General features: G+C 46.6%; 1 protein-coding gene across 1 annotated transcript in view; it reads left to right on the forward strand.

Moving 5' to 3' along the window:
- The window catches only part of Ppm1h (protein phosphatase, Mg2+/Mn2+ dependent 1H), a 274,493-nt gene that overhangs the window by 132,536 nt on the left and 115,446 nt on the right, over positions 1-26,511 (forward strand). The window contains exon 4 of the mRNA XM_036169724.1: positions 7,079-7,191. Coding sequence (XP_036025617.1) covers positions 7,079-7,191 — 113 coding nt within the window. The remainder of the gene's footprint in view (positions 1-7,078; positions 7,192-26,511) is intronic.

Genomic DNA, 26,511 nt, shown 5'->3' on the forward strand with positions numbered 1-26,511 from the left:
TCGAGGTAGAAAAGTTGACGCCTGCAGAGACTTGGGATAAGAAGACTGTCCATCCCTCTGGCTGGTGTAGACGCTCAGGTGTTGGTGAGTATGACTAGGCAGCAGTGGTGTACAGAACTCTGGAACATTTAACAGAGACGACAGTCTGACCGTGACCTCTCCTGCAGCAGAGAAGGAGTCAGAATATGGGGACTCGGCGTTGGGGGGGACGGCACCTGGGGATTCTCGTTTCCATCTGTGGTGGCTGGGGCTACAAATCATCTTTTGCCTGCAACTGTCTTCTCAACTCCACCCACTAGAGGCCAGTGTCGCATTGTTGAAGGCCTCTCTAGCAGCAGCAGCCCCACTTGAACTGGGAAGCTGATTCTGATAAATACCTAAAAAGGAGCCCAAGGTTGGGCTTTTCAAGTTTTTCACATTAGGCAGTCCGAAGCCTGAGATTCCTTGTGAAAACAGTTGTGCGTGTGCTTGTGTGCGCGCGCGCGTGTGTGTGTGTGTGTGTGTGTGTGTGTAAATAGATACGTCACTTTAGTTTATTCAGTCAGTAAATATTTGCTGAGAAACAACTCTTTCAGGTGTGAAAGGGAGTAGAACATAGAATAAAAATAGAAAAAGTCAGGCATTCAGCAAGTGAAATACAAACAGAGAGAGAGAGAGAGAAGAGGTAGGAGGTTTGAGTAGAGCTCAGGAAAGCAGGCAGGCCGAGCTGTGCTCCACCGTGGAAGTCCTGTAAGCTCGGAGACCTGCAGGAGCTCATTATCTAATTAGGGGGACACTTATTCCTCCCATCACCTGAGCATGTGTCTCAAATTTCCTGGGTTCCGTCTCCTGGCCAGATGATTGACAGGCCCAGCTGGATTTGCTCCTGAGGGAGCAGACAGTAGTGTGGAATGTTCTGCCTTTGGAGCACATCAAACAAGAGCTCTCAGGAGACCTAAGGAAGTTGTGTTGTGCCCCCACACACACACACTTTGCACTATTGCCCGGGGAGAAAGAGGATGCTGCCCACTCCACAGTGTCTTTAAAAGCTGTTAATTCCTGTAGCAGCGTGCCCTGCATATCTCAGTTATTTTGGTGTTCTAAATAATGCCAAAGGAAGTCATACAATGATGACAGAAGTCCAACATATATTTGGAAATCCCAGGCCGGAACAAGGAGCACCTGTCGCTAGGGCACATGGGTAGTTTTCACAGAGTGTAGACTAACAGAAGAAACAAGAGAACGGCATGCTCTGAACAAGAGGTGGCGACAGGCATTCCAGCAGGTGCTGTGCTCCTCTGCTGAGACAGTGTCTTTGCATCTCGGATGCTCGGGTTGCCTGCCCAGTGTGAGATGGATGGGGAAGGTGGCCTCCGACCACCGGCATGTCATACTATCAGGGACAGGTTTAGCCTCACAACTCCTTCGTTGAATCCCACCTTGGCTCTGACTTCTACTGGGAAGGCCATGTAGCCAATACCTCCCATTTCCACTGTGGAAAACGAACTGTGGCCTCCTAGAAGAATCTCAGAAACTTAGCCACTGATTGCTTGGGATGAGCATCAGAACTGACGGTATAGAAACAGAAACAATGCCAGGACCCTCAAATAATGGCCTCAAAGTTACTGTCGCCTCCTATAAAATCCTTTTTCTTCCCTGCTTCTCCTGGTAATCGGTTTTTTTTTTTTGGGGGGGGGGGTTTCTGTCTCAAAGCAAAATTTGGGGATTTTTTTTTCTAAGATTCTAAATGCAACCAACTTTTTTTTAAAAGATGTATTTCTTTATTACATATACAGTGGACTGTCTGCATGTATGCCTGCAGGCCAGAAGAGGGCACCAGATCTCAGATCTCATGATGAATGATTGTGAGCCACCATGTGGTTTCTGGGAATTGAACTCAGGACCTCTGGAAGAGCAGCCTGAGCTGTCTCTCCAGCCCTGTAACCAACTTTCTTCTCTCCAGTTTTACGGGTTCAAGTCTGCCAACAGTGGTTTTTCTAACCATGCTTGTCTTAACAGCTAGGTTGTTTCCTGGCCCAAGATGACAGGTGTGAATGAGATAAATGTTCTGAAGTCTAGTTTCAACCCTTTCCCCAAAAAAGAATGTTTGGGTTGAATGGACAACGTTTCAGACTCAAAGAAGTTAATTCCATCAGCAGGGTAACTGTCAAAGGATCAGGAATCAAGTCAGCATTGATGAGCCTGTCAGCCTACCGCCTGCAAGATCTGAACTCAGGATGAAGCTAAGAGAATCTCAGAATCCTCACCTACTTCCTGTCAGTATTGTTCGGTAGCTAGCTGGACAGGTATTATTGGACTTAGAGGCTATTGACGATGGACGCTCCCTCATGGCTGACTCTGGACCTCACCTGCCATGTCCCTGGTAACCCTCGAAAGGGAAAAATTAAGATTAGCCCCCATAGTATTTTAACTTACCATATAAAAAAGATGCAGGTCTGTTGAGGTCTGTTAAGCTCATTCCTTTCAGCCAAAAGAGTGGAATGCACTTCTGGCCCTGCATGAAGACTTTGACATTCTCATCTGCTCAAAACATTAGAACATTGCATTCCTTGTCTCCTTCCCTAAGACTTAACCTAGCTCTCGAGGTACCAGACACCTGCCTCACAGGAGAGAAGATTCACCTGAGGACGTGCTAAGACTATGAAAGGAATGGTTGTCCACTTAATTAAATGATGTACTGAACGAAAACCCTTCCCCAAGTCTAGAACTTATGGAGCCTCCACCCATGCAACCTACCCACTCTTCTATCTTCTTTCTCCCTCAAGCCTAAGTATGTTCCCCTGACACTCGGGGCTCCCTCAGTCTTCTCCAAAGTCCCCTTCCCCTCCGGCCATGCAGCTGTTGGCCAGCCTTCATGGCTGAACATGCTAGCCTTGGACCCTAACTCAAAAAAGCATGGATTTCTCCCCCCCCCCTCCTCCTCCTTCCTCATCTGCTAAGATTTACATCTTGCCTGTCCTGTTGTTTTCATCTCAGAATCTAAAAACAAATCGTCCTGGAGCTTCCTTCTTCTGAATCTGTTTCTGAATTCTTTTATTGAGGAGACTGAGAACCTAAAAGGGAGCCCTGGTCTTCTCAGTAACAGGATGCGTATAAGTTCTTTGCCACAGAGAAGAATGCCATAGAAGCTTTTTGTAAGGGAGAGAATAGCATTTAGGTTGTGAGGGGTTTTTATTTTTATTTTTGTGTGTATGGGTGTTTTGTCTGCATGTATGTCTATACACCACATGTGCAGTCTCCAAAAAAAGGTGTCAGATCACCCTTGGAACTGGAGTTAATGATGGTTGAAAACTACCGTGTGGGTGCTGGGAATTGAACCTGGTCCTCTGGAAGAGCAGCCACTGCTCTTAACCACTGAGTCAGCTCCTCAGCCATGAAATTGGCAATATTTTGTAAATACAACTCTCCATCTTCTATTACTGGCAACTGGTTGGGGGAAAAACATACCATGACGTTATAAAGCTTGAGAATGAATGCCAAGCTTATTGCTAATTTATGAATTCTAGAATTTCAGTTAGCATATTCATGGTAAGTGTATAACTTAAGCGTCTTTATTGAAGCTTGGTTTTTGTTTAGTCTTTTTTTTTTTTTTTTTTTTTTTCCACATGAAGTTCCTTTAGGAAGGGATGGGCCAGGGGATTCCCCTGCTGTCAGCAGGTGGCGCTATTGAACAGCACTAGTTTTTTATTTTTTTCTTTTTTCTTTTTTTTAAAACTCCCTTCTGAAACTCCTTGCCTAGCTGGCAGATGGCCTTGTTCTCAGAATAAACCAGGATGAGACACGAAAGCCAGGCAGGATCTTATTATTTGTGACTGACACTATTAGCAGTATGCTCAGAACCACATTCTAACCCAGCCAGGGGGAGCTGCCAGGTACATTAAAACTGCCCGGGGGTGGCTTCCTTTTGCTGACCAATAGTGTTTTCTTTTCACAACCTGGAATTGATGAGCAACAAAGACTGGGCCTGGAGTTGCATCATCTCTGAGACTTTCAAATCAAATGACAACCCTTCTGGGTAATATATATATATATTTTTTTTAAGTCTTTCCTGTCAAGGGAGTCTCATTTTACACCTATCTCTGTATCATCCGTGTCCATTCCTTGCAACAACAACAACCAAAAAGAGAGGGGCAATAAAACCCCATATCATAAGAATCCTCTCTTTCCTTTGGTTCAGAGATGAGCCTCACCCGAATGTGCTGTTTAAGCAGTTGCAACACGGAATAGCTCCGCTTCTCTCAGTAGAATGTTGCCTTTGAGGGAGCAGCAGGACACTGGCCTGAGCCGATCAGCCACTGACTGACTCATTGCACCGGTCCGTTAGCATCTAGGCCACTCTTGGAAGGATTGATAGTACGTAGATATTCTACCAGTAAGTTGTTCTGGATGTATGTCTTGGAATTAATTCACTGGCAGCTAAAATGGAGAGGTCGTCCTTGTGTTCTTGCTTAGAACACACAGCAGTCGACAGCTTTTCTCATGACCGCATTGGCTTGTGGGAAAAAAAAAATACCTAAAACTCTAGGGCTTAAAAAAATAGTTAGACATTGTGTTTTTATGTATGTATATACTTAGGTGTAAATGGCTTAGGGTAATTTGAAAGATTGAGGATTTTGAAGGGGAAAGGCAGTTAATTCCATGGTAAATATATCTTTATTGACTGCATTTATCATGTTTAATCTCATAGTAAAAGAGCCACACAGATGGTCCCTTAATGTTCCTTTCAGTACAAAGATTTTCTGAATCTTTTAGAGAGGAGTAGGTGGTGTGTGTAGGAAAAAAATAAATGTGCTATTTTGGCTTCTAGGGAGGAGGGAAACGAGGCGATTATTTTTAGAATCTGTTCTAGTTGCACACAGTTTCGGAAGAAATAGAGGAGTGCGTGTTAATGTCAGCGAATTCTTCAGGGGGATGGGTTCTGAAGAAATATGCCTTTCAAATCCCAGTGATAGTACTGGTGGGGAGCACACTTGTAATTACCGTGTGTGCACATGTGTGTGTATTCCCCCACAGATGTGGGGCATGGGTTGGTCAGAGCATACGTGTAGGAGCAGGGCTTCTTGGATTAAAATATAGTTAGACTTGAGTCCACTTTTGTTTTATAAGAAAGTAGCGTACCTTATCCAGAAGGAACTGCAGAAAAAAAAAATGTACAGATAAAATGTAAAAAAGGAGGAAGGAAGCAAATTAAGTAAATTGTGTGTGTGTGTGTGTGTGTGTGTGTGTGTGTGTGTGTGTAAGAGAGAACATGCTCACCTTACTGTTAATTTATATTAAGGTCTGAGCTGAATAAACTAACCAGAATTTTGTTCCCCAGCATTAAAAGTAAATATGAAGCCCGCTGCTGTAACAGAACATCTTATTGTTAAACACTGTCTTGATCACCCCAAGGATTAAATAATTTTAAAGGTCAGACATTCTTACGTTAGAAACCATGATAAATAATGCCCATGCCTACAATTCAGAATAAATTCATTTACCTCAATCCCTAGGGAATTCTTTGCCATGCATAGCTGTTTAACACGGACTCTTTGTACTATAGCCCCCCCCCCCACTTTTGGATTGCAGTAATAATTCACTTAAGCCTGTTAAACACCACTCACATTCCAGTCCCTATGCAGCATGCAAACACTTGGATGCTTAAGGAATTTTTAATCAATAGTGCCTTTCATTCCGACTTACATATTCAAACAAATACTGATTGCAACTATGAAAGGATGGTTTCCATAGCTAGAGCAGTGCTGTTCAATATATTAAAAACAGTAATGTTGGATATGGACTTGGATATACCAGGTTATATATTTATTATACTTTAAATGGGCATATACTGATTGTATCTAAAATGTACCTATATCAACCTCTTTAGTTTTTTTGTGTTTCAAAAAAAAAAAAAAAAAAAAAACTAACAATCTACCCACCAAAGGATTCTTTTTATTCTAGAAATGAAACAGAAAGACCAGAGCCAGAAATGTTGGTCTGGTTTTAATTTTTCTGAGGATGCTTCATTACATGGCAGGTAATACAGGGCTTGGGAAGAGAACCAGTATGAGGTAGAGTCCACTTGTTATCCAGGTAAATATGGGCGGTGGCCCCACTTCTCTGCATCCCAGCCACGTAGTTAGCGATGTGATGGTCTTGAGGCCATAATGAGATTGCACATCTGTGGTGACGCTTAGCTTGATGCCCCATGTAGAGAAAGTGCCTGTGGGCTGCTCCAACATTGGGAGTGTGTCCCATTGTGAACTGTGGCTACTTTCGAGACTGGGTTTCTCTGTGTAGTTTTGGTGCCTGTCCTGGATCTCACTCTGTAGTCTAGGCTGGCCTCGAACTCACAGAGATCTGCCTGGCTCTGCCACCTGAGTGCTGGGATTAAAGGCGTGCGCCACCGCCACCAGGCTAAGTCACCTCTTTTCATCCAGCTATAAAAGAACTATTTATTCAAGGCTTCGCATTAAAAACTTTATGTCCAGGTACTTGGCATCCCTAGCCTTATTCTGTGTCCCACATGACAAGCACTCACACACAGACTAGATTCCCGTAAACTGTGCTGTCTGTTAACTGGGATTTCCATTTTCCTCTTCCCATATTTGCCTGGCGTGTCTATGTGTGGTCCTTTGGTTCCAGTCTCTGGTCTGCAGTGGTCTGGTAGTTTGTGTCAGGTCCTCCAGAGAAGCCCATTAGGTCAGTGGGTTCTCAACCTGTGGGTAGCAAACCCCCCCCCCGGGGGGGGGAGGTGTCACACGACCCTTTCACAGGGGTCACACATCAGATCTCCTGCATCTCAGATACTCACATTTTCAATCTTAACAGTAGTGAAAGTGCAGTCCTGAAGTAGCAAAGAAATCATTCTATGGCTGAGGGTCAGTCCGCACAGCACGAGGAACTGTATTAAAGGGGCACGGCCGGTGTTAGGAAGGTTGGAAATCCCTGCCTCGGGGCGGTAGGAGAACAGGCTCTGAGGATAGCCTGTCCCTTCCCGCGGCACATCCCGACTCGGAGACTGTACCAGGTGACGGGAGGAAGGCTTCCTTTAGTCCCGAGTCCTGCGCAGCGGCACTGACTTTCCTTTCCTCTGCAGGACCTTCAGATAGAACGGGAAAGGAGTACCTATAACATATCGGGCGGCTGCACAGCCCTCATCGTAGTCTGCCTCTTGGGGAAGCTGTATGTGGCAAACGCTGGGGACAGCAGGTAAGCACACTGGCCGTCCGGTTCCCACTAACTCCGCTGCCTCCAACAAGCTCTGCCTGCCCTTTAAGAATTCAAGATTGCAAGAGAAAACTATGCTGGTTGGGATTAAATATGAGGGGTTGGGGATTTAACTCGGTGGTAGAGCGCTTACCTAGCAAGCGCAAGGCCCCGGGTTCGATCCTCAGCTTCAAAAAAAAAAAAAAAAAGAAAGAAAGAAAGAAAGAAAGAAAGAAAGAAAGAAAGAAAGAAAGAAAGAAAGAAATATGAGAACAAGCTTCCTGCACCCTAACAGAAAGGCATTTGTTTCCCTTTTGGTCGGTTTTTCCGAGACAGGGTTTCTCTGTGTGGCCCTGGCTGGCCTGGATCTCGCTCTGTCGACCAGGCTGGCCTCGACCTCAGAGATCCGCCCGCCTCTGCCTCCCCAGTGCTGGGATTAAAGGCTAGACATTCATTTAAGAACAATCAGATTGCTATTGAAGGGGAAAGGGCATGTGACTTGTTCATAGCCGCAGCTGGTGTGTGCACACAGAGTTCATCTAAACCAGGAGCGTTCAAATGGTTGGTTTTGGTTTTTTTGTTTTTTTTTTGGGGGGGGGACCCTGGAACCTGGCTTACATAAAAGTTTAGCAGAGTCAGAATATTGGAGAACAGTGAAGGGGAGGGGGGCATCTGAGTGGAGTGAGGGCTCGGAGGGGACCTGACACATTCCTCTGCCAACTGTAGCTTGGCATTTGCCTCCCCAGGAAATCAGAAGTTTCTCCTTGTATATGCATGCCTTTGGGGGGGGGGGTGTATGTGTGTTAGAGAGAGAGAGAGAGAGAGAGAGAGAGAGAGAGAGAGAGAGAGTGTCTAACCCTTGGTTTAGCATTGTCTAAGAAGAAGATAAACTTGTTCTTTAACTCCCTTTAATAAATGGCACTTCTTGGCCAACGGTGCTTCTGCAGTATTGATGTGGCTGACTGTGTCATAGGCTCTTTCCCGGAAGAATGGCCATTTTGAAAATGACGGAAGTGCTAGACTCCACACATAGAAGGGCAATTGCCTACCAATGGCTGCTGTCTTGGGATTCCGTCGTTCCTGTAGGCCCTGGGCCACTGGTCTACACTGCTGCCTCTTCAGTCCTTCTTATACCCTCCCCCACCCCTGCTGCACACACACACACACACACACACACACACACACACACACACACACACGCCTTCTCTTCCCCGACTCTGTTGCTGGTGCCTCTGTAGTTTGGAAGACTGACAACCCTCTTCTCTTCCATTCGCTCTACTCTTCTGTTTTACAAAGAGGAGACCTAGGTGAGAGGTCTCTATTCCTCTTCTCCCAGTAAGGCCTCTATTCCTGACCTTTGAGGAGAAAGGACTACCAAGGAAACAGCTTTAAACAGGGGTTTAAAGATGGGTGCTTCGAAAAGTCCATTTCTTTGGAAAGAACATGTGGATTTTCTGTTTGACACACATGCTCTCTCAGGTTTCAGGGTAAAATGTTGCCCAGTAACTGGCAGGGTGTTTAAGAGACTGTTTATCCCGTGGCTCCTGCTCCCCTGTGCCCAGTGAGGTTCACCAGCTCAGACGTCCCAGCAATGGATGAAGAAATAAATGGGGGCTCATCAGGAGTCAGTGGAGTGGCCTCAGGAAGGAGCTAGCCACCTTAGCCTTATGGGGCAGGACCAGGAGAACCACTGAATGCGTCAACACTGGTCTAGAGCTACAGGAAGCCTTGAGGAAATGGCCTTTCTCCCTCCCGTGTCCTACCAGACTTCTCATTGGTTGAGCCCACCCGGCTCAGGCCAGCCAACAGGCCGGGCTGGGACTGCACTCATGGAGGTGAAGCATGCCTGGCACCAAGTCAAGGCTGGGGCCAATGGGAAGCGGTCAGTGTGCCCGCCACATCCTCCTCTGCGTAGCCAGGAGTTTTACAAAGCGTCTGCACCGAAATCAGTGGCTTGAAAATGGACATCTAGTAGGTTGGGGATTTAGCTCAGTGGTACAGCGCTTGCCTAGCAAGTGCAAGGCCCTGGGTTCAGTCCTCAGCTCCGGAAAAAAGGAAGGGAGGGAGGGAGGGAGGGAGGGAGGGGAAGAGAGAGAGAGAGAGAGAGGGAGGGAGGGAGGGAGGGAGAGAGAGAGAGAGAGAGAGAGAAAGAAAGAAAGAAAGAAAGAAAGAAAGAAAGAAAGAAAGAAAGAAAGAAAGAAAAAAAGGGCACCAAGGGGCAGATGGCAAAGGTGCCTCTTCAGTTCTAGATCCTAAGCTCATTGAGAGATGGCCAGCAGTGGCAGGCAATGGCTCCTTTCTGCTCTCATAGAGACTGGACAAGTGAGCCAGCCTCCTGCGTGCGCGCGCGCGCGCACACACACACACACCCCTCCTGCCTTTATGTCTCATTCCCAGTCTGTTAAAGCCAGTTGGCTTCCCTAGCCCTAGGCACTCAAGAAGTGACCGGGTGACAGTGCAGGCCACAGCCCCCCCTCACCCCAGTCCCCCCCACCCCCGCTTTCCTGAGGAGGCGTCACCCTCTAGATGACCTCAGGTTCAGAAGTTACCTCCAGTCAATGTCCAGGCTATCTTTAGCTCAGAGCCTCCTGTTTTGGAACTGTAACTCCTCCCCAGCGCCTTGCCTATCTCCTGTCTGCTCTGGGAGCCAGGCTCCTTTACCTCTAGACACGAGATGGCTTGTGTATCCCAGAAACCCCTGCCCAGGGACCTGCCAGTTCCCAGGGTTCATCTTCTCAGCTTTTGCTGTTTTGCCCTGGACACGAGTCTCCAGACCTTGGTCTCCACACTCGTGAACGTACTGGCAATGGACTATGTGACACCTAGAATTTATTATGGCTTACTAAAGGTTAACCTAGGGGAGCAACACTTTCAGAAAGCAAAGCCATGCTACTTTGGCCAGTCTTTGTGACAGTTCTTGAGCCTGTTGTTAAATGTTTAATTTAACCAAGGCCCTTGTTTTTCTAAGTGCCCATAAAAAATATGTTTTACATTTATTTCTAATTTTAAAAGCCTAATAAATACCCATTTTCTTAATAAAGCCATGATTCACAGAATACAAATTACCCTGCAACCTAGGAAGCTTAAATTATATTTGTGGTACTCAGATCCCAGTGTCCAAATACAAAGTTGGGGTTTTACAGCTAATTGTTTGGGTTTGGTACCCATATGTGAATCATAATTCATAAAGAAACCTAGAACAATAGAAACTGGTATTTTATTAAGCTAGCCCAGTGATCATTTATGGAACACTTAAGATGTTTTTTGCAGCTCTTTCCTGAATGATACATACTGATATCTTAAAACATTACCGCCTACTTTACATACTAATGATATATTATGGGCATCTCAGTTTAAAAACATTGTTATTCTCAAGAAAGAACGACCAGGTAATCATCTTCATAGCTGTGAAATTGTAAGTTACCATTTGTCAACAAGCAGTCAGGTAAACCAAGACTCAGGTAAAAAAAAAAAAAAAAAAAAAAAAAAAACATGATCAGAGCTGACAGAAAATTCTGGCAACACAGCCCTGATTAATTAAGTGCTAATTTTTTTTTCATTGTTGGATAATAACTGTCATGTGTTTGTATTTTAAGTCTTGACAGTTTCCAGGGTGAACATAAATCTTTGTTGGGCCTTCCCTACCCTGTAATTACTTACAGAGTACCGATGAGATGAGAGCTTTGATTTGATGGAGAAGCTGCCCGTGGTCAAGGACTGTTTTCTGGGCCACTTATCTATGTGTCGTGTGATTTTACCATCAGGCCATGTGTATGCTCCCGGCTTGATTTCCCAGTGTCTGTCTCAATAGCCATCCTGTATACAGTGGCCAATGACTGGTCCACAAAGGCCTGCCCCACGGAGGAGACAGACTTCCTTTCTCATGTTAACTGAGCTCACCAGCCATCAACATACAGGGACTGCATGGTACTCAGTTGCTTTACTTCTCCGGGGCAAAGGTAGTCAGCTCAACACCTTGGGATCTTAAGGGACTAGCAAGGAAGCAGATGGTGGGTGGATTTCTCCCTTTAAGCAAAAATGAACCGGGAGCAAGAAAATGTCACGCGAAGCAGTATGCAAACGATTACCCATTGTGTTGGAGTCAGCAGCTCTTCTGGGTCGTGCTGTTCTTCCGTTTAGGAAGGTGCTTTGGCTCCACCTTAGAAGATGATTTCATTTTGTTTCTAGAGAGCTCAGGCACCAAGGAAGCAGAGCCATGACTCCTTATTTCAAACAATGTCTAAAGGTTTGGCAACTCAGACTAGGTGAACTCGTGTAAGAAAGGCATTTAAGAATCATTAATGTCTTGATTCCACACTTGCAGTAATTGTAGGAACAGAGTCAGTGAGACAGCTAAGCACTAGGCACTTCCTTAATACTTGAACAAGGTCGTGTTTAATTCTGTCAAGAGTCGGAATTGTTCATGTCAGATACGTTCAATTTATAAGAAGCAATTTTCCCAAGGTCCCCAGCCACTGAGGGGCAGAACTGCCAAGGCACACAAGACTGGGGTGAAAGAACCAGGTTGTCAGGGACTACATCCATCTGTCCATCCATGCCAAGACTCATTTTAACATCTCTAATGCAGGAATTTCTAGTTAACTTTTTTACTCCCTATTTATTTGTACATGAAATACAGACACACTTTACAATCAGTGGCATCTCAGAGTTTACCCAGAATGGATTATGGATATATGTGAATGGATACCTACATTTAGAAGCTGGTGTTTTGTTTTTGGTGTTTTAATTTTTTTTTATTTTTATTTATTTTTTATTTTTTTTTTTTTGCGACGCTGTCTATGTAGCCCAGGCTTGCCTTGACCTCCTTCATTGTCCTGCCTCTGCTTTCTGAGTGCTGGGATTATGATAGTTGTGCATTCCCATCCCTCGCTCTTAGAGACTGATATAAATAAGTCACATTTGTCTTATTTACTTTTCCATTACTGTGGGAAAAAAAAAAAAAAAAAAAACCATGACCAAGACAAGTTCTAAAAGAGTTTATTTGGGAGGTTTTGCAGAGTTAGAGTCTGTGGCCATCATGACAGGGAGTCTGGCATCAGGCAAGCATGATGCTGGAGTGGTAACTGAGAGCTCACATATTGATCTATACCTAGGAGGCGGAGACAGCAAATTCAGATTGGTGCAAGTCTTTTGAAAACTCAAAGCCTGACCCAGGGGCACACCTCCTTCAACAAAGCCACACCTCCTCATCCTTCCCAAACAGTTCCACCAACGGGGGACCAAGTTTTCAAATACATGAGCCTATGGGGGCCATTCTCACTGAAAGCACCCTGTCAGTCATCAAGAGATACCTTTGAGTGACCCATCCTGTTCCTTTACAGTGTAAAAAAGATGTTTTTCAAAGTGAGCACAGTCCACTTTCTAAAGGTCACAGTTTTTAGGCCATTTTAAACATTGTGTTTTTATTTTGAAGATAGTCTGTTGAAAACAACCCAAGCTGCCTTTTGACCCTCTATGTGACCATTATATTAGGCGTTGCTCCCACAAAGTCAGACTTTCATTCAGTTGTGTTTATGATTTCCTTAAAACAAGTATCTCCCAGACTTTGAAAGTGACTCCAAAGACTCCTGGGAATATGAGATTACATGCTTAAAATTCTGGAAAAGGGTGGTGAGGTCAAGGGTTTATTCACTAATTAGCTCCCTGCAGGAGTGAGCAACCACTGGGCCAGGTGTCTCCAACCTTGTGACCTTGTAGCGTGATGTTCTCAGTCTTTTGAGAACAACACAATTGTTTTCTGGTTTTATTTAATTGTTTTCAGTAAGTTTGTGATTTTGCATTGGCAGCGCCCATAGCCATCCTCACTGGGTGCTGCCCAAGGGGCATTGTTTGGACCCTTCATTCCAACTGCACTTAGGGAGTTTGGCCGGGATAGTACCCTTGCAATTTTCCTTTCTCTCATTTTTGGTTTGCAGAATTTTCCAGATTAAGTTAAAGCTTTCTCTCTGAGGTCAGAGGTGAATTCCTCTAGCAAGGCTGAACTTTCTTGAGGATAGGAGCTGGATATTAAACAAGACTTCCATTTCTAAATTCAAAACCAATTACACATCTGTGTGTCGTCTCTCTGCTGATGGGAAGATAATGAAACATGATGTCACGGCCTCTGGGGACCATAAGGAACTGCTCGTTCCTTTTTATGTGCTTGCATCTCACCAGTGGCCACTGCAGCCCCTTCACAGAGCTCCACGGTGCTCACAAGTACTTCATCGGCCCATGCCTGACAGCCAGCTGCCCCTTTAATGGGGGCCTTTCTGAGTCCAGCAATACACTTGATCTGTTTCCACTGGCTGCTTTTAGTATTATATACCTCTCGTTTCCTTTGACATACACCAAAGAAAGAAAGAGAGAGAGAGAAGAAAGGAAGGAAGGAAGGAAGGAAGGAAGGGAGGGAGGGAGGGAGGGAGGGAGGGAGGAAAGAAAGAAAGAAAGAAAGAAAGAAAGAAAGAAAGAAAGAAAGAAAGAAAAAGAAAGAAAGAAAAACAGAATCAACAGAGAACCAAGGTTAAGCACCATTTTCCACTGTGGAAGTTAAATACACAGTCGCTGCCTTTGTATCATTTCAGCATATCCCCTAGCACTGCCCAAATACTGTAGAACGGATTAGAAGGAAGAATACTAAAATCAGATGATCACAAATACACACAGAGAGGCAGGCCTCCACTTTTCCTTTCATAGCCCTGTGGGACACACACACACAAAGGGTTCCCGGAGATAGACACTCTCTTTCCTCAACCTGTGGTTCCCCAAACCGGCAGCATTGCCTGGGCACGTGTGTAGAAGGACCTGGTCCAGCTCTGTTGTAGACATCCAGCATCAGAAGCCTCCAGGCAGGCAGCCAGCAGTCTGTGTTAGAGCGAATTCTCCACAGGGTGTGGATGTGTGCTGCTCCAGGTTAAGAGTCAGGACGCATATGGCTGCAAGTGGTTGGCACACAACTGTAATCCCAGCATTTGGGAGGCTGAGGCAGAAAGAACGTGTGTTCAAGAGCAGCCTGGGCTACAGACAAGACTGTCTCAAGCAGAGACAAAGAACCACTCCTCTGTAGTCTACCCTCGCCATCTGAGAGAGCAGGGAAGGGCCCACTCTGTCCTTGGGGTTACAGAACGACACCTTCTCCTGACTTAAGGTTGAGGCATGGAATTTGGTAGGCACACGTACAGCCCTGCAGCACATTCAGCAGAGTTGTTTCCTCTTGCCCTCCAGGGTGCTGTGACCTGAGGTGGAAGGGCCAGCCCACATCTTGTTGCCAGTTATTTTTACTCTTCACTCTTTTGGGGGGGGGGGCCACCACACAGCTCCCAACTAAACCATCCACATGGAGGGCTACTCTTTCTTACGAAAGCCGGCCTTAGCTTGGCTTGTTTCTAGCCAGCTTTTCTTAAATTATCCCATCTACCCTTTTGCGTCTGGGCTTTTTTACCTTTCTGTGTTCTACATACCTTTGTTTACTTCTTCCTCTGTGGCTGGCTGGGTGGCACGGTGGCTGGCCCCTGGTGTCCTCTCTCCTTCTTTTCTTGCTCCTCGATCCTTCCCTCCCAGATTATATATATATATTCTCTCTGCCTGCCAGCCCCGCCTATCCTTTCTCCTTCCTCGCTATTGGCCGCTCAGCTCTTTATAGACCACCAGGTGTTTTAGACAGGCCCAGTCACACAGCTTCGCAAAGTGAAACAGATGCAATGTAAAAGAATGCAACACATCTTCGCATCATGACAACAAAAGTCCCACGGCATAAACAAATGCAACACATCTGAAAATAATATTCCACAACACACATCTCCATCCTGTGGCCTGGGGTCTCTTTGTGACAGCCCGATATTCTAGACCATGGGTTCAGTCATCGAAAAGTGGAATTAGGATGAATAGTCTTGTATGACCCGGCTCCAGTGTCAGCCCTGGTGCCCTTAGCTGGAGTGAGGCGTACCCCGAGTCATCCCTGGGAAACCACCGTTGCGGCCTTAGCTCCAGCTCCCAACCAAACTGATTTTAATATTTTCCCTTTCCTTGTAACCTGCTGGGAGGCTCAGCAACAAAGCCTCATGGTACTTGTAGAAAAGGAGTATTTGCATGTGATAACCATTTCTGTCCCCGGCCCCCAGGGTTGGACACATTAGAGCCAAAGGGGAATTTTATTACAGCAAAGGATCGGGAGATTCTATTTTGGGGCCAGGCCAGACCACTCCAAGATTAACATGAACTAGCAAGATTCTAAAGGGCGGCGGTGCCAGAGAGTATTGGTTTAATCTAGTGAGGTGAAACAGAACCATAGTCATGGTCATACGTAACTTCTTCTATTGTCAAGAAGTGGGGCAAAAGAATGAGGGAAGAGGAAACAGCTTCTCAGTGGCTCACTTGAAAATGTCTTTGAGCAGATAGTGGACTCAGTTTGGTCAACATTGTGGGGTCAACACCAGAACGCAGGGCAGTCGTGGGCTTTCTCAGTCTGTATAAATAAAGTACAAAGGTCACTACCGTCGGTCTATCAGGTAGGCTAAAGCTGGAAATAATAGACACCAAACCTCCCTGACTTAAAAATGTAGTGGCCTTGACCTTGTGAAGATCCAGGGTCTTGGGCTGAAAAAGACTGCCACGTTAACATTTGGCTTCTGAGGGTTTGGGGAGCATGTCCACCCCATCAGATTGAAGAGGATAAGAACACAGAGGATCACTCAAGGAAGTCTGGAAGAGGCTCACAACCCTTCAGTGTGCGGTGCATTGACTAGAATCTAGTTCCATACTTAGAAGGTTGACAGGAAGTGTTGCCTGAATTGTGTACGTAGGTAGGCTCTAGGGCCGCAGTTCTCAACCTGTGGGTCATGACATGACCCCTTTGGCAGTGAGAGAACCCTTTCATAGTTATGAAAGTAACAATGAAAATAATTTTACGGTCAGGAGTCACCGCAGCATAAGGAACTATAACAAAGTTGGGGGCAGCATTAGGAAGGTTGAGGACCACTGCCCAAGGGAGTTGACTTTAGTGGACAGTTAGTAATGGGGACCACCGATGAGTATTGGTGAAATTATTAAGGCTACTCCATGTAGTCAAAAGGGAGGTTTATTTTGTGGGGTAACTTACAAATGAAGGGATAGGTTGCAGGGTCTGGGAAAGGTATGGCGCAGTCTGGCGGTGTTCTCTGGAGAACTCTGCTCAGTCTACCTCCTGCGTCCAGAGTCTAGGCAAATGTGAAGAAATGCCTCGCATTTGGATCCTGGGTCTTCAGCATCCTCTCTCAGCCCCGCCTTGTGGGCGTGACCATTACCGAAGCCTCAGTAGGGGTTGGAACTTCCAGGCCAAGGCTGGGATGGCTACCCTCTACCGATGAGCCTTGAGAAGGGATTCCTAAGAGGTTCGGTTAGTATCAGTGCCTTTGTTCGGTTGTGATTCATTCTCTTCCTTCGTTCTGCTGCGGCTACAACTTGGGTGTCACTTTCTAAAGTTCAAATGCCAGTTTCCTCTCTTGTTACCTTAACTTCCTCACCGTTGAGATTAGAAAAGACGTGGTGAGGTCAGCTTCAAACTGCCACGGGTAGTAGTGAAAGAGAAGGCGGAGTCATCGTGGCGAGCACCTTCCTCTTGGGGAAGAATGTGAATGTGAAAACTCTCCAGTAAACGGCGTGCCAAGTATCTCTCTGTGAAGAAAATTCCCTGGAGAAGGCAAAACATACTCGATAGCAAAGATTACAGTCTCCAGGTAGGATGTGACAGTGGTGGAACCTTGGCAGCCTTTGGTCTAAGACACATCTGTCATTGTAAGGTCAGAGGGCTGTTCAGTTAATAGTTTAGTCTTTTGTCTATTCTCAAACTACAGTTTTTGGTGTCTTTTAATGAGCTCACTGCTTCTTTTTTATGTCATCCTTAGTGGAGTTAAAATAGCTATGAGGAATGGATCATTTATTAATATTCCGGACTCCATTTTAAAGTTTGCTTGTAATAACGCTGGGTGGTTTGCACTGGAAAGATGTCTGCGTCAGTGAAGGTGCTGAGTCATGAGACCCGAATCCGGTTCTCCTAACACCACATACAAAGCCAGGAAAGGTAGCACATACCTGTAATCAGAGCACTGGGGAGGAGGTAACAGGCAGACCTTTGGGACATTCTGGCTAGATATCTAACTGAATTGACGAACTCCATGTTAAATGAGAAATGCTTTCTTTAAAAATGTGGAGAGCTATTGAGGAAGTCACTCAGTATTAAACTTTTAGTTTCAGGTGCACCTGTGTGTGCACAGGCACGCAAAATGATTACCCACACACATACATAAAAACCAAACCTCGTATAATTCTTTGAGCATTAATTGGGAGCCTCAACATGAAGATCAGACATAAGCCGAGCAAAATCCAACAAATATTTACGAGCCAGGCATCTGCGTGGCACTGTGCTAGGGAACCACTATGTATGTATGACTGAGGCACACTGGATCTTGACATCCTGTACTGACAGCCCAAGATGCAGACAAGCCTCCATTTATGATACAGCAGTCATCAAATGCACGTATTTTCAGAGACAGAACGCGCTCTGGGCTTTGGTGAAAGGATGCTGCCTGTTTGTCCTTTTCTTGTCCCTAGTGAAGGGTATCACACCGTAGACTGCTACCAAGGTCAGCATCTACTGTAACAAGTCCTGTAGATGGTTCTCCTAACTATGTTATTCTGCAGTACCGTTGTGGTTATGAAGAGTGCTTACAAGCTAGGTTGGCATTTTGGGGTCATCTCGTGGTACCGATACTTTAGAGGAAACCATACTTGTTTTTGTAAATGTGACCTTCATTGATATGGCATCAGCAGGAAGTAGTACATAAAGACCTTAAATGGTTGGTGGTAAGGTTTTTGATATCGGCTGAACTGTCCTTCTGGAAAGGGTGTGCTGAGAGTAACGTTTGAGGAGGGCAGCTTCAGGGGAGAGCCCCAACAGTATCCCCCAAGAGGAAGGAGCGGAGAGAAGGATTGAAGGAAGTGAGACACCAGCCGAGCCTAGCATCTGGGGGAAACAATCAGGTGACCAGAAAGAAGTGGACCAGGTTAAGACACATGAGTTAATGAATTAATTCCATTCCAGATGTGCTTGTGAGCCTACTACGTGTAGCCTGGAAACTAGAGATCTGAGTAGTAGTGATCACAAAAGCCTTGCTCTTGTGGAATTTACATCATCATGAGGGAGGGAAAGGCACTGTAAATAAAATAAGGAAGGCATATAACACATAAAATCATCTCAGCATTACGTGCTAACTGATGCATTTGAAGTGCTCCTTCCAAACACCTTCTTGCTGTATGTATGTAAGCGTTTAGTAAATCATAGTTATGAATAGTGATTATCAGGGGGTTTTATTTTTTCTTTTGCTCCTTTAATGTGTCCTAGTTTACAATAAAAATGTGTTGTGAAGTCACATAAATTTTGCATGATAGACGAAACGGCGTGAAAAGGAAGGGCTCTGTGAAGTCCTGAGCTGATGGAGAGTGTATGTTATGAACTTTTCAGATTGCCTTTGCAGCTGCTGTGGGACTCCAGCGTAGAATATCACTCAGCCAATATTACTGCCAAATATTGGTGCTGGACCCTAGAACTCTATTCCTATCTTATTGGATCTGGGCGCATCCTGAATTCAAGTCAGATCGCACCAGTGTGCAAGTTCTAGCACACATATCTCCAGATAGTTTACAAGGATATTGTAGTTACTTGGGGGCATATTGAGCATATTGTAATATTCTTTCCAGTTCTCAGGTTTTGTGATTTCTTTTTTTAAATCCAATGTATGTCACTAAGCAGCAAGAAAGTCTTTTTTCTGCATAGTGCTTTAATCCAGACACACTCCCACCACCAGGCATTTGACCATCACAGAGTTTTGTGCTTAGTGTTTTGTTTTGTTTGGGGATGGTATTTGTTTCTTTGTCTTAAAAGACTTAACTGTGCAGTCAAGGTTACTAATTCCTAGGGAGCTCATACATGGAAGAAGCTTCCATAGTACTGCCCAGAGCTCCTCCAGTCCTCTGCTCTGTGCACCATCGTTTGGCACTGGCTCTTGCTAGAATCTTCTTTTGTCTCTTGCAATGGCATTATCAGCCCAAAAGAAACTGCAGAGCAGTGACACCCCACACACACACTTCACACACACACACACACACACACACACACACACACACACACACACACCCTGACCCAGGCTGCCATGCCTGCCTGCAAAGATCGGATTCACGCAGCTCATTTTCACAGGTCTCCTGTCTGTTTTTCAAGTGTTTTCTTGCTTTTCTGTGCCCGGGTTTTTGTGTCGCTAGCTTCTGGTTTAGTTTATGTTCCTTTCTTTGTTTTGGTTTGTTTTTTGTTTGTTTTTGGCTTTTCTGCCTTTCTCAGTTACGTTCTTAGTGATGCTGAGAAGGCAAGTCAAATTGCAAAAATATGTCAAGGTCCTTCTTCCAAATGTATATTTGAGCCCGCAGGGTGAATAGGTCATCAGTTTAAAAAAAAAATGACTAGACTGTTAGACACTTCCTGGACTCTTTATTTAAATGGGTTTTACAGCAGAGGCCCAGGGTGGTAATGGACGGGAGCACTCGGGTCAAGCAGGTGCAAGGTCAGACTGGATTCTGGTTTCTGGCTTCCTCCGGCACTTGTATTGCTCTGTGACCTTGAACAAAGTACCCAACATCTCTGCCCCTTCTTTATCAGTGCCATAAGATAACAGAGACCTTATCTAGGGTGAGTGTATCTGAACGATCTGCTCCAGGACAGCCGTGTTTGCATGTCACAGTATTCTGCAAGGGTGTCCCTTACCTCTCCAGACAAGCACCTGCTTTGGCCATCGAGTCTGATGGTTAGAGCCTCTCAGAAGTGATGATGTCACACCAGGAAGCGCTCAGCGGTGCCTTCTGCTGGGCCAGCAGTCTCCAGCAGAGGTGCAATTGCATTAAGCCAGGTGTTAATTACTGTTTTGCAACATGACCAGCAGGCAGTCTTCTGGACCAGCCAGCATTTATTTCTTCGGGAGCTTTCAGGCTCACTAGGCTGCAAATGTCCAGCAGTATTTGGCAGAGAGAAATCACCCTCCTGGGTTATCCTGACACATCCAGTGTAGTGTGAGTACAAAGGTACATCAAAATGTACAGTGAGCTGCGGAATATGTCCCAGGATAAGCCTAAAAGAAATCGGACAACAGTCTTGAAAAGACAGACTCCAGCCCTCTTTCGCCTTAACATTCGGTGTTTCACAGGCTTCTCATCCTGCTGAATCCAGTCTCAGGGATCTGAGGACATCTTCTGGTAGTGTGACTGGTCTCTGCTCCTCTGAAACATTCTACCCATCATGTCTGTCCCCAGATATCTTCATCTGCCCCTTCCAGATCCTTCACCAATGTCTCCCCGACCTCCTTCAGCTTAGACAGTGAGCTCTCTGCCTTCCCCTAGCTGGTTCCCTCTGCATCCAGGGTTCTCCGTCCAAGCCTGCGATCCTAGCTACCTCTTGGGACACTAGAGTTAACTGTCCCTTCCAGTCAGTCCCTGCAATCCAGTTTGCTTCCTCCTCTCTGCTGCCAGGAGGTGTGGTGACGCTGAATAGCTCTTCTCCGAGGGCTTTTTCTCTTCCTCTGGGGCATGAAGACCATCTTCCACAGCCCTGTACACATTCAGCACATGGCTACGCGGCAGTGTTTCATCCAGAGGATGTGAGCAGAGGAAACCGTGAGACCTCTTACACACCGCGGTTTGAAGAGAGAGTGTATGTGTGAGACACACATCGAATGAGATGTTCAGTTCCAAATCCCCAGTCTCCAGGAATGTGGCCGAATGCGGCCTCATTTGGAAACGGGATCTTTGCAAAACCAGTTTAGGTCATCTGGGTTTAAGGTCTGCCCTAAACCCAGTAACTGTCATCTGAGTAAGATGACCATGGAAGAGACACAAGGCAAGGAGCACCAAGGTGTGCTTTCCCGCAGCCCACCCACCCCCAGACCCAGGACCCTGCTGACCCCGACTCCTGCCATCTAGTCTCCAGAACCAGGAGAGACTCGATGCCCGATGCCCGTTGATCTCAGCCACCACCGGGTTTCTAATGATTTGTCACACACACCCCAGGAATCTGCAAAACATATCACCCTCCTCCTTGCTCCTCTGCAATTAGAAGTTGACCACCACAGTGGTCTCAAATGTGCTTGTTGATGTGGGCAGAGCACCTGCAGCCCCTCCCCTTCCCTGTGTGGAACAGAGCCTCCCACAGCGCCCCGTAAGCTAATCCTTACAGGAAGTAAACATAACACCCGGTGTTAAGCCATTTGGACTTTTAGGGTTTATCCATCCAAGCTACTAATGCCCTTAACTTAAGTACTACTTAAGAACACTAAGGGTAACTGCCCTTAATACACACTCAAGTCTTTTTTTCTTAGAAATGGGGTGAGATTGAGACAGAGTCTATCAAACTCTGTAGCTCAGGCTGGCCTTGAACTTGGTGGCAAACCCCCTGCCTCAGCCTTCGAGCTCTGGGATCACACCTGCCTGATGTAGCCCACGGTTCTTCTTCAGATACTTTCTCCACATCCTATCTCTGAGCATCCCTCACAACCTCCTCAGCTACCCAACTGAGTTTCCCCACGGGTCTCATCCCACAGCCATTTCCCACTCCATTGTCCTCTCTGCAAAATATCAGAAGGAGGTGCATGGCATAGTTGGACTCTGTCTTTGGCTTTGCCCATCCCACGGCCCCTACACCCTCATCAGCGTCTGCCTGGGCACTCAGAGCAGCAGCCCTCCAGGTGTTTGTTAGACAAGGTGACGGTGAACTTGCTGCCTCTGATGTTTCTGAAGGATTGTGTTGAATGTGATGGTGTGGGAAGGATTTCCGGTTCTCCTATCCATTTAGAAATTCCCAGATCTGTGCCCGGAGCCTCTGTTGGAGATGGCTGTGGAAGCCATAGTCCCCGAAGGGTGCTGGAGAAGCATGGCTTCATTTTGTCGCAGCCTCCTCCTCTTAACGTGCCCAGAGAACTGCTCCTGAGTGCATGTGAGGGACAGGCTGGCAATAGAGGGTGGTGGTGGCTTTTCCCTTTTGGACTCTGACTTGGTCATCTGGCACGGAAGCAGGTATGTGTGTGTGTGTGTGTGTGTGTGTGTGTGTGTGTGTGTGTGTGTGTAACTACTACTAGAAAACCCAAGGGCGTTGGCAGCAAGCACATGTGTCTTGCATTAACTCAGTTCCTAGCTTCCTCTGCTTGACCTAGGTTTGCTTTCCATGTAACTTTATTTTTCATTTCATTGTCTGTACATTCACATAATCTCCTATTCAGTCCTGCCTGGAACAAAGTCAGGTCTGAGTAACTGAGATACCCCGAAATACTCACACTTCAAATGCTCAGAACTGAAGGAGGTTTCCTTCCCCCAAATGGCGCTGAATGTGTCCCCCAACATTGTTCCAGGGCATGGGCTGTAGTCACCGCTTTCCTCCACACTGTGACCGAGCACCTAGCAAAGCAAACAAAAACAAAACAGAAACTTGACAGTTTCTTTTGGGAGGTGGGGAGAGGGGAAGGCGTGGTGGCTGAAGCAGATGCTTGCACAGCTCCGAGAGTTTGTGGTGCACATTGCTCACGCCGTGGCAGATCAAGAACCGAGCACAGCCTGGAACCGGAAGTGTCTATAACCCGCAAGTCCCGCCCCCCAGTGACCCACCGCCTCCAGCGGGAGCCCATGTCCCAAAGATTTCCTCAACCTACTGAAACAGGCCATCTTGGGACCAAGTGTTCTGTATGTGAGCCTGTGCGGGGCACATGCCACATTCAAACTGTGATACTGCCAAACCAAAGACATAGGGTAATTCAACAATGTCTTCATCCCCTCCCCTCCTCTCTTCCCTCCCCTTATCAGCCACAAATTCTATCAGCGGCCAGTGCGGTTTTTCCAAGGATATGTATTTTAACTTCTTCTGAAGCTGTACACATGGATCACCCCTTATCCATCTGGACAGTCCCATGACAGATGGAAAACACAGTGGCTACAAAACAGATACATGAGTCTTTATGGATAGAATCGGGGTTTTTTTTGGGGGGGTTGGGTTTTTTGGGTGTGTGGTGTTTTGTTTGGTTTGGTTTGTTTTTTCTTTTTGAGGGAGGCGGCGCTTAGGTCTTTGTCAACTGCTCCCTTCCTCCCCTGCCATTTCCTATCCTCGGTCCCAGACTGTGCGCTCCAATCTCCCAGCCCTGAACTGCTCCTTCCCATTCTTAGCTGTGCTCTTGTCCTTGTCCCTGAAGTAAATCTTGGGATCTTCGCTGCCTCCCCAGTGCCATCCCAGACAGACCCCCACCTCCCTTCACTGGTGCCTTCCCCGTGCCAGGTGCCCGGAGCCTGCCTCCCCTGGGTTATGGCATCCCTTCCACACTCAGGGTAATTGGGTCTCTCTTCTTTCTTCCCTAATGGGCACCAACTCATTTGTGACAGGAATCAAATCTCACTTTCTATCCCCTCAAAGCTCTTCCCAAAGTAGGCCATACTCCTCTCAAAATTGCTTGTGACTGGTATTTTCTCCTTGAAAAGTTTGTGGCAGTGTGGGTACTATGCCCAGCTTCTCTGTGGTCTTAAGAGAGCTTGGGCAAGTAGGTGCCCTTGGACTAGAGACAGTACTACCAAGCAAAGGTGCACAAGGGATGGTTAATTAATCCTGAGTAACCCCACCTCTGGTCTATCCTAACACACACCCTCGCGTTTTGGACCTGGAATACAAGTGCTTTTTGGTTGCCTCCGTCACATCCCCTTCAGCCTAGCCCCATCTCTCCACTGAACTTCAACAAACCCTCTGCTCTCCCTCCTCAGCTCTGTCTGGTCCCAGACTGGTTTCTACCCACACCAACGATAACCTTGGGAAAAGAGAGAATACCCTGCCCCCAAACCCTCTAGAACTGTGTTGTTGAGCTCATCTGAGCTCTTTAAAGAACATTCAAGATCCTTCCCACTGGCCCCAGCCCTCCTCCCCAGTCCTCTCTACCTGTCCTGCCCTTGAGCACAGGGTTTGCCCACCTGCTCTCTCACACAGGTGGTCCCCCTACTGTTCAGCCCACACGCATACAAATGCTTCTATCTGAACAGTACCCCCTTAGCTATCTGGGGGCTTCCTTACCAGCCTTCGGCCTCACTCAGCATTACTGTGCCCTCCAGGACCTCCTCACTGGAGCTTCCTGCCCACCTCCCTAGACAGGCATGCCTCCTCGTTGGGTCATGGAGATGTGCCTGGCACCCATTAGCGCTTCGGGAGTCTTTGCCACAAGAAAGAAAAGGAGGAGAGGATGACTTAGAAGTCCTAACATGATGGGTAAAGTTGTTGGTGGGACTGGTGCTTCTGTTACATCCGGGGCCACATGGATCTAATTTGAGTCCATTTTTATGGTTAAAAGTGTCCAATTGCTCTGAAGGCTGAGCCCTCCATATGCACAAAATGTTTTGACTCAATACAGCTATTGCCCAGTGTTTCAGACGGATTCGCTTCAGATTGGTGGCTCTGTGTAGCATCGGCAGCCGTGATCTCCACTCACTAATTTAGGGCATAGCTAAATTTGCAGCACATGTCTCCCCTCGGCAATGTAGGACATAAGCCAGGGGACTCTGGTGTCCCCCGACAGTGCCTCTCTACATGCTGGCCCCAGAGTAAGTGGCCTCTCCGGGTATACACTCTCTCTCTTTTCCTTCTGGGTCACACCCATTTGTTCTCATTTTGCTATTTTTGTCCCTGGTAATTGTCTGAATGGAAATTCACCAGTTCAACATCTCCAGAATTACAGAAGTAAGGCTCCTTAGCATCAGGGAATACATTCCAAGCTTCCTGGTGGATGTCTGAAACCTGGGTCCTACAGGGCCTTGTATATTCTCTTTTTTCCTATACTTCATGCCTATGAGAGATGTTAGATCATGAGCTGGGCACAGTATAAGATTAACTGAGATGAAATAATTTTAATGGTATGTTTTCTAATCAACATTATTTGAAGCTTTTGAGTTGTTCACGTCTGGAATTTTCTGTTTTGGTTTTTCAAGACAGGGTTTCTCTGTGTAGCGTTGCGCCTGTCCTGGAACTCACTCTGTAGACCAGGCTGGCCTCGAACTCACAGAGATCCACCTGCCTCTGCCTCCCGAGTGCTGGGATTAAAGGCGTGCGCCACCACCGCCCGGCCTGTTTAATATTTTGGAGCATGACTGACCTTGGGTATCCGAACGACCTAGAAGGTGGACAGCTGTCTTAGATTTTACAAAGGACGGGAGACAGTGTGCTCACCACTAGCATGAGGCAGAAGCCAGTGCAAGCGAAAGAGAAAATGGCCTCCCGGCTGGCCTCCCCAGGAGGGAATACAGTGCACCTGTGATGTTCTTCAGAACAACTCTCAAAGTTGTTCTGAGTGCTCAGGAACAACTGGAAGTGTGTCGGAGAATGGATGGTCTGCCATGAACAGGGGGAGGCACAGGAGAATGCTCTGGAACCCTGAGGTGAGGCCAAACACAGCTTCCCATCTGGCCCGGGCACTGACCTCCCCCTGTCCTGGCTTCTTCATCCTGGAAATGAAACATCGGCACTAATGAGATGAAAAAGCTGAAGGATTTCTGTGAAGAAATGTCATCTACCTCCTCTCTGAGGTATGCACCTCTCATTAATGTTTAATGATCTGTGATGGGCTTCGGAGTCACCGTGGCGACTTCAGCTTTCTGTATTTGACAAGTGTTCTCTCTAATTATCCACCGAGAGCAAAGGAACAGGTGGGAAAATGGGCCGAGAGACAGTGAGAGGTTGTAGCAATTTGTGCTACACTTTCGCCGGCTCTGTCAAGTGCCGAACAATTAGTCTTCCCTTGAAGAGCACACTCAGAGCAGGCGAAGTCAACTGCTGTTCCCGTCACTGCCCCGCTCAGGTCACCTCCCCACCTCCATGCAACAGTCATTCGGAGGCTGGCCCTGATCCATTGGCTCTTTGTAGTGGGGCCCTGCAGCAGGTGCCCATGTTTCATGGAGGAGGAAGGTTGAGCCTTGTTGAGGTTCAAAGAGCCAGGCCAGAGTTACAGGTGACAAATGGAAGTGCCCGGAGGTCCACCTGTCTCTCCCCAGTCAGACGCCATGTGGCTGGGCAACCCCTGTACCATGGATGGATTTATTAAAGGGCCAGACCTCTAGCCTGACCTGACAGGTGGTATACACTTGAACCCAAGTAAACCAGCTCCTCATTTGTGCTTGGTGACACAGAGCACATTGCATAGAGACTGACATTGCTGTTCATATGCAAAGTAAAGGTAACATTTGTCACTTTGGTTTGCTGAAGAAAAAATAGATATGTTGTAGCAGATGTCTTTGGAA

Source organism: Onychomys torridus, chromosome 20 (genome assembly GCF_903995425.1).
Source record: "Onychomys torridus chromosome 20, mOncTor1.1, whole genome shotgun sequence".
NCBI lineage: Eukaryota > Metazoa > Chordata > Mammalia > Rodentia > Cricetidae > Onychomys > Onychomys torridus.